General features: G+C 49.1%; 2 protein-coding genes and 2 long non-coding RNA genes across 10 annotated transcripts; 1 reads left to right on the plus strand and 3 right to left on the minus strand.

The window, feature by feature from the left end:
• Positions 1-6: 6 nt before the first annotated feature.
• LOC132447877 (uncharacterized) lies at positions 7-2,277 on the minus strand. Its single transcript, XR_009523248.1, has 3 exons — positions 2,195-2,277; positions 1,602-1,673; positions 7-172 (listed from the first exon to the last, which is right to left on the minus strand). It is a non-coding gene; the product is annotated as an uncharacterized LOC132447877 (long non-coding RNA).
• A 391-nt stretch (positions 2,278-2,668) lies between these two features.
• LOC132447878 (uncharacterized) lies at positions 2,669-4,053 on the minus strand. The gene is made up of 3 exons (XR_009523249.1): positions 4,027-4,053; positions 3,409-3,481; positions 2,669-2,780 (listed from the first exon to the last, which is right to left on the minus strand). It is a non-coding gene; the product is annotated as an uncharacterized LOC132447878 (long non-coding RNA).
• Positions 4,054-4,154: 101 nt separating this feature from the next.
• mettl25 (methyltransferase like 25) lies at positions 4,155-10,436 on the minus strand. 5 transcript variants are annotated; one of them, XM_060038860.1, is made up of 7 exons: positions 10,094-10,436; positions 9,789-9,965; positions 9,537-9,646; positions 8,324-9,091; positions 7,837-8,062; positions 7,730-7,765; positions 4,155-4,372 (listed from the first exon to the last, which is right to left on the minus strand). In XM_060038860.1, exons 1-7 carry the CDS (start codon positions 10,308-10,310, stop codon positions 4,281-4,283), a joined length of 1,626 nt encoding a protein of 541 aa, XP_059894843.1. In that variant the 5' UTR covers positions 10,311-10,436; the 3' UTR covers positions 4,155-4,280. The 5 variants fall into 5 exon arrangements, with proteins under 5 accessions (XP_059894843.1, XP_059894846.1, XP_059894845.1 ...); XM_060038862.1 differs by having other exon boundaries at positions 4,157-4,372; positions 9,537-9,643; XM_060038863.1 differs by lacking the exon at positions 7,730-7,765 and having other exon boundaries at positions 4,156-4,372.
• A 79-nt stretch (positions 10,437-10,515) lies between these two features.
• On the plus strand, positions 10,516-12,789 carry ccdc59 (coiled-coil domain containing 59). Of its 3 annotated transcripts, XM_060038869.1 has the most exons (6): positions 10,516-10,645; positions 10,706-10,750; positions 10,829-11,032; positions 11,142-11,553; positions 11,952-12,096; positions 12,191-12,789. In XM_060038869.1, exons 1-6 carry the CDS (start codon positions 10,603-10,605, stop codon positions 12,353-12,355), a joined length of 1,014 nt encoding a protein of 337 aa, XP_059894852.1. In that variant the 5' UTR covers positions 10,516-10,602; the 3' UTR covers positions 12,356-12,789. The 3 variants fall into 3 exon arrangements, with proteins under 3 accessions (XP_059894852.1, XP_059894853.1, XP_059894851.1); XM_060038870.1 differs by having other exon boundaries at positions 10,600-10,726; positions 10,871-11,032; XM_060038868.1 differs by having other exon boundaries at positions 10,603-10,750.
• Positions 12,790-12,857: the final 68 nt, after the last annotated feature.

A 12,857-nucleotide genomic window follows, 5' to 3' on the forward strand; every position in this document is an offset into this window, starting at 1 on the left:
AAAATGAAAAAAGGGACAATATAAAAAGTAAAGCGATATGGCTGGATGAGAGTGTAACTGGATCTTCGTGACTAATCGACTATTCCAGCCGCTTTCACCCCAACAACGGCGTAACATCTTGGGGACAGAAGGGATCAAAGAGCTGCACCAGGGCGGAGAACGCAATATCCTCCTGTGGTGCACGAACGCATGCACACACACACACACACACACACACACACACACACACACACACACACACACACACACACACACACACACACACACACACACACACACACACACACACACACACACACACACAAAAGATATATGTTATAAAGCCCCTGGGACCATTTCGTACACTTTGTGGCTGTGCCACATGTGTTCAGTAATTGTATCAGGTGCATGCGGACTAGCTCTGAATAGGAGTAGGCTAACCAATAACCCTTTCCCCTGGATCGACGTTCTCTTTATGTTTTGCCGGTCTGCCGTCGGTGGCTCATTGACTTATTTAGACTTGATCTGAATCTGCGTCAGTAACGAGGTGTCTAACTGCAATCTCTCTCTCTCTCTCTCTCTCTCTCTCTCTCTCCCTCTGCCATAATTAGCCACAGGGCTACGCTACACATATTTTGTTTCTTTGAGCACACCAAACCCCAACCGCCATCAACACCATTATATAAAGCTTCTTTGACCTCCACACCAAAGGGCTACATTTTGTTTATCAACCATTTGGCCTCACATAAATCAATAATTTTTTCCCATTTTTGTTGTTATTCCGACCATGAGCCAGACTGTAACAAAGAGCTGTGTCTTTGTGTGTTCTCCTGTCCCCATGCCGTCAACATCAGGGACACTGCAGGTAGAGCCTGCTAACATACACCAGATGACAGAGTGAGTTTAATTGCTTCACATACGCAATCAGTGATTCAAAGGCAAAGCTCAAAGCATTTGGCGCGGCCCCATATATCACTGCTGTGTGTGTGAACCCCAGAAAGCCAGATCACCGTGTCCCCTTCTCTTTTTTTGTTCTCTTGGCTCGGACGAGCGCCGAAATGTTGAATTACCAGCAAGGTTAATTACGCCGTCGCCTGTATTCTCGACGGTGGAAATGCTCTCTCCAAAGTCCTGCTCTGATTTCAGGCTCAAATGTTCACTGAAGGAAACACATGCGCCCCCCCCCCCCCCCCCAGTCTACACTGCACAGTGGAATCACCCAGGATCAGATCGCTACACGCGGGTCAGTGAGGAGCCAGGTCCCTGTCTCCGTCCCGGCCAATAGACTAATGAGGACATGTTAGGGCAGAAGTACCTTTGAACCAAGACAGACATTGGGTGCCGTGTTGGCAATGGATCCATACTGATAATGCATACTTATTGTCTACTGATTTTTTATATTCCATGTATTCATTTATCACATTTTTGCATTTTCTATTTTATAGTGATGCAAACATCATTGCCATGGTGTATGATTTGATTTACTTTTCGCTAGGTTGTACAACACCCCCTAACCCTCCCCGTTGACGGGCTGTCCCCTGAAAGACAGATCAACTGTGTGCTGTAGCCAACGACGCAGAGTGCAGCGGAGACACTGGGAAGGGGGAACATGATTACTGTACCTGTTCTTTGAGGAAACAGAGGCGATCGAGCAGAACCACTCCTTCGATAGAAGGGGCGAGTATCACCTTGAGCTGCACACACACACACACACACACACACACACACACACACACACACACACACACACACACACACACACACACACACACACACACACACACACACACACACACACACACACAGTGAATATGTTGCATTATGTTCAATGATTTCAGACCTGTGGAAGTGTGATGTCGGTCGACTTGACACCACAATTAGCGGCTTTGCCGCTGAAACCAGAAACTGCTTGTTTTGTCCCCAGTGTGATCGTCTTCCTGCACTCCCACCCTGAAGACTGCAACCATCTCCTACAAGGAGCTGGATCAACATCTCGTTTACAGAAGGAGTGACAACAGGTAGACAACAGGTAGGAGAGGAGCGGGCTTAGCAGGTCATTGTGATGCTAGCAGGAATCTAAACCCTTTTAAGTAAGGCTTTGTTAAAAGAGAACACAATGTAAGCCTGGTGTAATGAAGAGAGGAGGGACGTGGGGGGGTGTTGTTCAGATAAAGCCGGGAGGGCCCCCTGGGTGTTGGCGTCCTGAGTGTCTCACCATGTTGAAGGCCCTCATCTCGGCCGTCGGGGAGCGTAGGCCTCGTGGTAGTCCTGGATGACGCGTCAGAAAGCTGCAGACGAGGACAAAAATACTTGTTTTGTTGTTGCTGTACTTTCCCAAGAAAGCTTTAGGATTTCATGCTCAGATGTTTGACAATGAGTCAAGCGATGAATAGCTAACTTGATATATGTGTCATTTATTTAGGGTATTCACGATAAGATAACATGTACTTTATTAATCCAGATGAGAAATTAGACCAGCCAAAGTACAGCAGTGAACAGAATAAACTATACGCTGCATTACAGTACAAAACCCCACCGAAACAGGGTTGGAACTGCTTTAGGGAGAGAGAGAGAGAGAGAGAGAGAGAGAGAGAGAGAGAGAGAGAGAGAGAGAGAGAGAGAGAGAGAGAGAGAGAGAGAGAGAGAGAGAGAGAGAGAGAGAGAGAGAGAGAGAGAGAGAGAGAGAATGGACCAGGGTGGTCTCCTGACCTTGGAATGTCCAGTTCCAGCCGGCCCAGAGCTTTACGGACGTAGTCCACGAAGACTTGGACTTGGAGTAGACGTTGCCCACCCGTCTCTCACTGGAGAGGGAGAGGCAGGTGCACACACACACACACACACACACACACACACACACACACACACACACACACACACACACACACACACAATAGAATAATGTAAATGAAAACCTCAGGAACCGAATAATTTATGCTTCATCATCAGACTCATCGACTCGGCAGCAAATTAGTAACACATTCCCATCATTATTCAATTCATTTGACAACCTTTCACAAACTTTTCAACCCTAGGCTGAAGAATTAATCTAAATATTATTGAAATCTCAATACGGCCAAGAGCAATACACAGATTGCAGTAGCTGCAGTTTATTGATCAGGCATTTCTTTGGTTTGGTATAAATGTCCAATCGTCATGGGAATTGTTTTTTTCTGTGAAATTGAAAATAACGTCCAAAATAATCATTACAACTCATAGTGAATCATGTGACAGAATATAGTGGTCAGCAATATCAACTCGGTTTCCGATGTTTGGCGTATTTTTCAGAATCGCAAAAATTAGAGAAACACAAATCTCGGACAATTAATGGTCCAACCTTTGGATTTGTTTATTGTGGAAACAGATTTGAAGTAGGTACCCTCTAAGCAGTACCCTTAGGGGGTGTGACGGTTCGCCTTAGAGCTGATGTACCTCTTAAACGAGTCGTAGTGGTCCCTCAGAATCACATGCAGTACAGCCGGAAGAACAGAGACTCCATTTGAATCTGGAGGGAGAAAAGGCCATGTACAAAAAGATCAGACTTTAGAAAGTAAGAGAAGGAAAGTCCCAAAAGCAATACAAAAAAACATTAGAAATGGTTACGTCCTGATTCCATATTGAGCCGAATAAAGAAAAGTTGCGGGTGCCAATTTTCCAAGCTGGGTGTAAAAAGACTCGCGAACAATCCAAACAAGTTAGTTTTCTCATCATCATTATTATTGTTATTCAGTCGCCGTGTTCCAGCATGTAATCAGTCTCGCTGTGATTGCATTAATATTTATAAACATTCCTTTTAATGGCCCACGGTATCGTTTACCGCCGCTGGCCGTGGCTGCAGAACAAACAGACTGCAGGCCGTCAGGACCGAGCAGACCATAGTGGGGCAGAAAGGGTTCTTACGTCAAAGGGGAATTAGACAACGAGGATGGATGTGGAGGATTCGGTCATTTCCTTTCCACATGGGTGGATGGTCTTATCGGTGAGAACATTAATCATTTGCTAGGTCAGTTTTGATGTGAATGAACAAGAGATGTGTGAGAGCTGATTTACCCCTTTGCCAACTGTCACTCTCTCAAAGCCTGTAGAGAGAGAGAGAGAGAGAGAGAGAGAGAGAGAGAGAGAGAGAGAGAGAGAGAGAGAGAGAGAGAGAGAGAGAGAGAGGAGAGAGAGAGAGAGAGAGAGAGAGAGAGAGAGAGAGAGAGAGAGAGAGAGAGAGAGAGAGATTTTAAGTCAAGTCATGTCAATCTAGATGACCATGCTTTCAGACGGATTTAAAGGTGTTGACTGACGTCAGGTCAGCTGACTCACCAGGCAGGCAGACATCCGGGCGTTCCGGCCACAGAACCACGACTGCTCCGGAGGTAAGCGCTCATGGGGAAGCCAAACACACCGCCATCTGACACACACACACACACACACACACACACACACACACACACACACACACACACACACACACACACACACACACACACACACACACACACACACACAAATGTTAGCTATGTTAACTTACATCTGAGATTGACAGGACAGTAATATTATGCTATTGAGGAATATCAGCGTAACTTTTAACCGGAACCTAGAACACACACACACACACACACACACACACACACACACACACACACACACACACACACACACACACACACACACACACACACACAGCGAGGTTGACAAGCCCTGCATTCCCCTTTCATGTCGTCGCTGCCGTCAGCAGGGTCAGTGAGGGAGGTCAAGTCCCAGGAAGCCAGGAGAGGAAACAAGGTATTACCGACGCAAAAACACTAGACATTCACTGGGGTCTCTCTCCCCTGTTCTGCTTGACACATGGTCCGGTCCGTGCGACTGGACACGCTTTTCCGCTGCCCTTAAAAACATGTCTCCCGCAAACACACACACACACACACACACACCACACACACACACACACACACACACACACACACACACACACACACGGCAGGAGATGTTTACACAAGCTAGCAGTGGGGGGGTAGGGGCTCTTGCTGTGTGTGTGCGTTTGTGTGTGACAGCACCCCCCTGCCCCCACCCCCCTGCCCCCACCCCTCTGCCCCTGCCTCTCCACACAACACAAACATTTCCGATAGCGTGGCGTGCGAGCGGACGCATGCGGAGGTCCAAATATTTATTTCAGGACTGGGAGGGGGGGGGGCGATGGAGAAGCCTGGAGGGGTGGTGATGGAGGGGGGGGGGAGGGGGGTGCTAAGATCACCAAGCATTTACTGGGACTTCCATAAAAGAGGATTCCTGGATAAAATAAGTCAATACTGACTTGAAAGGGCGGGATGTATCTGAAAATGTCCAGTACTTTGGTTAATAAAGTAGTACTCACATGCTTAATTTAATCTTAAACTATTAACACCTTTTCCGTCCACATTGAGCAAATGAACTGAGAAGTGCCTCGTTTGCAGCTCGGTTTCACAGCCAACGCGGGCGAGAGAGAGAGAGAGAGAGAGAGAGAGAGAGAGAGAGAGAGAGAGAGAGAGAGAGAGAGAGAGAGAGGAGAGAGAGAGAGAGAGACAGAGAGAGAGAGAGAGAGAGAGAGAGAAAACAAACAACGTTGCGTTCGTTCTCAACGACAGAGAGCGGGAGAGGGGGGGTGGAGCGGTAGATGAGCCCGGGGGGGGGGGGGGGGCCTGGAGGTGGAGGAAAGCGCTACAAGTGTGTTTCCCATCAGCGTCGTGTCGTCACGGCCTCTCGGCTCCAACCCCCGGTGGAACCCGGGGTTCAGAGGTCCCCGTGTTAACAGGGCGGGGGGGGGGGAGACCAGCTGAGGTCCTCATAAAGACACGCCGAGCCGGGCTCTTTAGTGCCCTGGTCATTAGGCATCCCATAATAATAAGAGAGGGAGAGCGTGCTGTGCGCGTCGGCGGCTTGTGAAAGCACCGCGGTCGCCGTTCCGCACGGCGCAGACCTCAGAACGCTCAGAGGGACCCGGGCGGACTGAAGGAGGGCGATATGAGGGAGTAGGGATGGGCCCTTTGGCCGGAACATAAGATCTCTAGATTCAATTAAATCTTTTTTCAAACCAAACGCGATTTTTGGTTTATAATCGATTATTTTTTTCTATCAAAGACAAATATATATATATATATATATATATATATATATATATCTTTTAAATTTGGATTTTATTTGAAGATTAACAATGATTAACAAAAGCAAATTTGGTTGCCACAGACTTTAGGCAAAATCAAAGAGCACGCTGCCATGTTGGCATTTTACTCAAATGCCAACATACATTTTTTCAATTATTATATATTTCTTACCAATAATCGTTTTTTTTTTTTATCGATTATTGACCATAAATTAGAATTACGATTAAAATGGATTAATCGCCCATGTCTAAGAGAAAGTATCCAGCGCGGGTCGGTGGGGATGGAATATCAGAGAGTAACGAATAAACCAGTCTGTAACTCCATGGTAACGACTAAACCAGTCTGTCACTCCATGGTAACGACTAAACCAGTCTGTCACTCCATGGTAACGACTAAACCAGTCTGTAACTCCATGGTAACGACAAAACCAGTCTGTCACTCCATGGTAACGACTAAACCAGTCTGTCACTCCGTGGTAACGACTAAACAGTCTGTAACTCCATGGTAACGACTAAACCAGTCTGTCACTCCATGGTAACGACTAAACCAGTCTGTAACTCCATGGTAACGACTAAACCAGTCTGTCACTCCATGGTAACGACTAAACCAGTCTGTCACTCCATGGTAACGACTAAACCAGTCTGTAACTCCACGGTAACGACTAAACAGTCTGTCACTCCACGGTAACGACTAAACCAGTCTGTCACTCCATGGTAACGACTAAACCAGTCTGTCACTCCATGGTAACGAATAAACCAGTCTGTCACTCCATGGTAACGACTAAACCAGTCTGTCACTCCATGGTAACGACTAAACCAGTCTGTAACTCCATGGTAACGACTAAACCAGTCTGCAACTCCATGGTAACGACTAAACCAGTCTGTCACTCCATGGTAACGACTAAACCAGTCTGTCACTCCATGGTAACGACTAAACCAGTCTGTAACTCCATGGTAACGACTAAACCAGTCTGCAACTCCACGGTAACGACTAAACCAGTCTGTCACTCCACGGTAACGACTAAACCAGTCTGTCACTCCACGGTAACGACTAAACCAGTCTGTCACTCCACGGTAACGACTAAACCAGTCTGTCACTCCACGGTAACGACTAAACCAGTCTGTCACTCCATGGTAACGACTAAACCAGTCTGTCACTCCATGGTAACGACTAAACCAGTCTGTCACTCCATGGTAACGACTAAACCAGTCCGTCACTCCATGGTAACGACTAAACCAGTCTGTAACTCCATGGTAACGACTAAACCAGTCTGCAACTCCATGGTAACGACTAAACCAGTCTGTCACTCCACGGTAACGACTAAACCAGTCTGTCACTCCACGGTAACGACTAAACCAGTCTGTCACTCCACGGTAACGACTAAACCAGTCTGTCACTCCATGGTAACGACTAAACCAGTCTGTCACTCCATGGTAACGACTAAACCAGTCTGTCACTCCATGGTAACGACTAAACCAGTCTGTAACTACATGGTAACGACTAAACCAGTCTGCAACTCCATGGTAACGACTAAACCAGTTTGCAACTCCATGGTGTGGAGTGGCCGTGTGGCCTGCAGTGCCGTCAGATCACCTGGTGGGGGCGTGGCCTGCAGTGCAGTAGTTCACCTGGTGGGGGCGCGGCCTGCAGTGCCGTCAGATCACCTGTGGGGGCGTGGCCTGCAGTGCCGTCAGATCACCTGGTGGGGGCGTGGCCTGCAGTGCCGTCAGATCACCTGGTGGGGGCGCGGCCTGCAGTGCCGTCAGATCACCTGGTGGGGGCGCGGCCTGCAGTGCCGCCAGATCACCTGGTGGGGGCGCTGCGGGGCCGAACTCCTCCGTCAGCATGTGGTAGCAGCAGCCCACGCTGCACACGGACGCCAGCTCCCGCTTGGCCGCAAACATCCTCAGGGTGCTGGGGGCCAGGTCGCCGCACGTGTGCAGACCCACCAGCACCGCATCCTGCAGGGGGGGGGCGGAGCGAGGAGGGGGGGGCATTGGGGAGGGAAAGATCAGGGGCTACATTTATTGAGGACGACATCCTGCACATTTGGCAACATTATCCCCTTTTCCCAGCCATTCCAGAGAGCGCCCTGGGGAGGTCTGGGGGGGGGGGGGGGGGTCTTGGCTCCGGAATGTTGGAGACAGGGTTTAATGTTACGTGATTGTGGTGGGGGTGGGGGGGGGGAGGAGGGGGGGGGGGGGGGGGGGGAGGAAGCCCACCTGGAGCCCGTCGATGAGGTCCCTGAGCTCCGTCTCCGCGGTGACGTAGGAGGTCAGCGGCGAGTAGAGGGCCCCGCCCTCGGCCCCGCCCCCAGCCCCGCCCCCGGCACCACGGCACGCCTTCCTCGCCAGGTTCTCCTGCTTCCTCCTCTCGCGCTCCGCGACGCTGAGCCCGGGGGGGGCCGCTCTGGGGGGCCCGCCGCCGGAGACCGCCTCGGTGGCCTCCAGGGGCAGCGCGCCCAGGAAGGGGTCCGCCGGCTCCACGTCCTCCACGGCGTCGGGAATCGAACCCACGTCTATGGATGAGGCGGCCGACTCTGAAGGGGAAGCCGCCGCGTCCTCTTTACCCTCTTCATCCCCCTCCTCCGCCCTCAGACGAGCTGTGTCTTCCTCTTCCTCCTCCCTCAGACACGCTGCGTTTCCCTCTCTGACCGCATCGGGCGCACATCCATCCACCGCCGACCTTCCTCTCTCGGCGGCCGTACCGATAACGTCCTCCGATTGGCCCCCGTCGCTCACGGGTTTATCGGCCGCCGCCGCCGCCGCCGCCGCCGCCGCCGCCGCCACGTCCGCTGACCCTGGGAGCTCCGGCTGAGGAGGGCTCCTCAGGTGGGTCTGGTAGGCCCTGGAGAACCTCTTCAGCTTGCGGTTCCTCTCGTGGGCCCCGTGGGTGTTGGAGCTGGAGGAGTCGATGCCGTACACCTGCAGGCCGTACCGCAGCGACAGGAAGGAGCACAGGTAGCCCTTACCTGAGCCCACGTCGATCACCTGGAGAGAGGAGGGGGGGGGGGGGGGGGGGGGTGAGGGTGATGTTGAGATAAAACCACAGAAGAACACTGCGGACAGGAAGACGCTGGGTAGGATCTGATAATGCTTCTTTGTTTATTCAAAACTAAATTCACCGCCTCTTACAACTCATGTGCTAAATTACTTTTTGTAATTTTTTTATTTATTTGATTGTTAGATTAATGAGCCGATAAGGATGAGAATACTAACTCAAAGACAGCTACAAATATAAAATGGGAATCAAACCCAGAACCTTTCACCTTAACTATTTAGACTATCCTGTACCTTCACATAAAATATGTACCCTAGATGTTAATGGTATCATTTCGGTGGGGATGAGCGAACACGCTGCCATAATAATAATAATAATAAGCCAATGTCCCTTGTTCTGAAGTTCAAATGGTATGATCCACTAAGAAGTGTCTACCTGATTGACTCTGCACCCCTGGGCAAGGCAGGACACCACCTCCGACATGGACTGCACCTCGTGGGACTTCTTTGAGTTCATGAACTCGCTCGGCTCCATCTCTGCATCTGCTTTGGGAAAAACAGACCAGATCATTATTTTGAATGATGTCCATTTCATACTGTGCCAATGGTGGGATTTTTTTTTAATAAGTGTATAAATATGGGATCAATAAAATGAGATCCAATTCTCAGTGTGAAAAAACGTTCCTACCTTGCTCTGCATGTGTGGAGACGTGGGAGTCTTTTCTGAGAGACTGCATCAGCTGCTTCCTGGACAGACAGACTCCAAGGCCAGGGATAGAGAGCGCTTTGGCAGCCTCCAGTAATGTATGAATATCGACCAGGCGATGGGTTCTCTCGCAAAACCCAAATGTGGTTTTAGGCGTCTCTGTAAGGATGATGCACAAAATAAGTTCGGCTCATTTGGAATATCATCGTGATTAATACCGAGCATACAGTATTTTTGACCAAACACAAGGTCGATCATGGATGCATGTAGGCTCTGCTATGGTTTACCATCTGTGTTGCGTTCTGGCGCCCTCTGGTGGCCGTCCTGAAAACTGATGGCTGATAAGACCTCTTCTGGTGTGACAGCTATTAGCCTGCTCCACACATCGTGAGTGTAGAACTCCACCGTATGAGCGTTAGCGATGCTCAGCGCTATTGACAGAAACCGCCTTACTTCGTCTATCCGTGCCCGAATATCTGAGGGAGAATCCTTCAAAGAAGACATTGAAACTCTTCAAAGAGGGCACTTGAAGAGTACTTGATATTAGCGCACGAATGGTGTGTGCCACAAGCCCAAAGCAGTTTCAGACATGAGCAGTTGAAAAAGGAACCGATGGATCCAGGCGGACGAGCCCACATTCAGTTTAGTTGTCTGAAGTTGATTTTAATGTCTGCCTAGGTTTGCATACGTCATCAACCTGCGTCGGAAAAATAGATGCATGCTGGTGTAGCGTGGAAATAGTAAACACAATTCGATCAAATCTGGAATGACTTCACTGCGCTAGAGACAAGACAAGATGAATCGTGGGAACTTTGCGGGGAGAGCTGGTAACAACAGAGGTGGTCCAACGAACAGAGGGGGTCCCACTAACAGAGGAACTGGTGGTCCCAATAACAGAGGTGGTCCCACTAACAGAGGAGCTGGTGGTCCCACTTTCAGAGGGGGTCCCACTTACAGAGGAGCTGGTGGTCCGACTTACAGAGGGGGTCCCTCTAACCGAGGACCTGGTGGTCACAGAGGAGCTGGTGGTCCGACTTACAGAGGGGGTCCCTCTAACCGAGGACCTGGTGGTCCCACTAACAGAGGAGCTGGTGGTCCCACTTTCAGAGGGGGTCCCTCTAACCGAGGTGGTCCGACTTACAGAGGGGGTCCCACAAACCGAGGTGGTCCCAACAAGAGGAAATGGGTCCCGGACACCAAGACATTCGAGGGGAGCTTGAGTGAAGGTACGTTGTTTTACAAAGCCCTTTTATACACATCAATCTTCGGACTTATTGATGATCTCTCAATGGTACTGGAAATAATGTTCTATGTTTGTGCTCATTTGTGACTTAGGTCAAGGGTTTGCTTTTAGGCTTAAGCAAAAAGTCCAACATGAGTACAACAAACTTCTGACGAAGGAGAGGAGGAAAAAGCTTCAACCCAAATCCCAGCTCAAGGAGGAATACCCAGAGCATCTCAGACATCTGTACGAGGCCGAAAGCGCCAAGCTGAAAAACGAAGCTCTTACAAATAGATCCAAACGATCTCTTGCCCGAATCAGTGTTCAGTCAGAGACGCAAGACACAGACAGCCCTGTTGTGAAGGAGGCTGACCCCCAACAAGCAGCCGGCACTGAATCCACCGCTGGGGGCGGAGCTGTTACCGACCAGGGAGACGGCACCGCGCTGAAGGCTGAAGCGCCGGCGCTGAAGGCTGAAGCTCCAGCGCTGAAGGCTGAAGCGCCAGCGGCCACAGAGGAACCAAAGTAGGACTCCGGTTCCATACATGTACCTAACCTCTGGAGAATGATGTGGTCATATGTTTGATCAATTGTGTGACGCACAAGAATTGTGCTTGTGTATAGGTATGATATAATAAACGGTGTTAATCCCTGAAAGGGAAACTAGATGTAGCCACATACTAACATGACCCATAGAGAGATTGGGAGGAAAATGCATCTCAGAGCAGGTACATAATAAGCAAAGGCCAACATAATTTAACATCATTTTAAAACCACCATCTATTTGATCCTTCAGCCCTTAGTTCTAATTCACAATATCAATGTGGACGTAGAAAAAAGCAGTCAACATGATTTAAGAGATCTTACCTTTTATCCTGACACTAACAAATCCCCCAATGATCTCCAACTCTGTCCTCATTCAGGGAGGACTCTCCGGAACCGGCCAAACCGCTGCCCATTATTCCCATGAGCAACCGCATGAAGAGGAAACTGACGAGGAAGTCCTCCTACCAGGTCGCACAAGAGGAGTTTCAGGAGGCCAATGAAAAGAGAAAGAAGAAGAATGAGGTGATTGTTTTGTGTCCATAACGACCCCAAAAGCACTTTCCCCCCAAATCGGTTTAGATTTAGTGTTAACCGGTCTGTGTCCTGTGCTTCCTAGGAGTTTCTGACGAACAAGCAGAAGAAAGAGACTGCCATCCAGAAATACAAGGACAAGAAGAAAGAGATGTTTCAGGTTTTGAGCAAAAAGACCAAGAAAGGACAGCCCAACCTCAACCTGCAGATGGAGTACCTGCTCCAGAAGATCCAAGGACCTCAGAAGTGACCCCAGGACCGGAAGGAGGATTTAATTTCTGGACTGTCGTCCTCTCCTGTGTTCTATAACAATGTGTCGATCAATAGTTGATTCTGTTCACAATTCGAGTGAGCCGTCTGAGTTGCATCTGAGAGGGGCATTTATGTTATCCTCATTGACCTGAATAAATGCATTTGGGCGTTGGATTCTAGGCAACAACACTTCGTCCAAATGATGGTGCATTTTAAATTGTCTACCACAAGATGGCGTGTGACAACAGGGAGTCACGAGTGTCCGAGGAAACTTCAACAGTGAAGTGTCGGGTCAGTCCCCCCAAACCTGAAGTTCAAAATCCTATTTTCCGGATTGCCCTGCTGTTTTTTTTTTAATTATTACTTCGGAGCTTGAAATGTTTTTGAAAAAAAGATGACTTGTAATGACTAATAAATATATATCATCCTTTATTTTTTTTGCATTAATAACATTTAAAGTTTTTTAATTAATAACAAGGTTATTTTCCGAGGGCGAAATA

The sequence above is a fragment of the Gadus macrocephalus genome, chromosome 19 (genome assembly GCF_031168955.1).
Source record: "Gadus macrocephalus chromosome 19, ASM3116895v1".
NCBI lineage: Eukaryota > Metazoa > Chordata > Actinopteri > Gadiformes > Gadidae > Gadus > Gadus macrocephalus.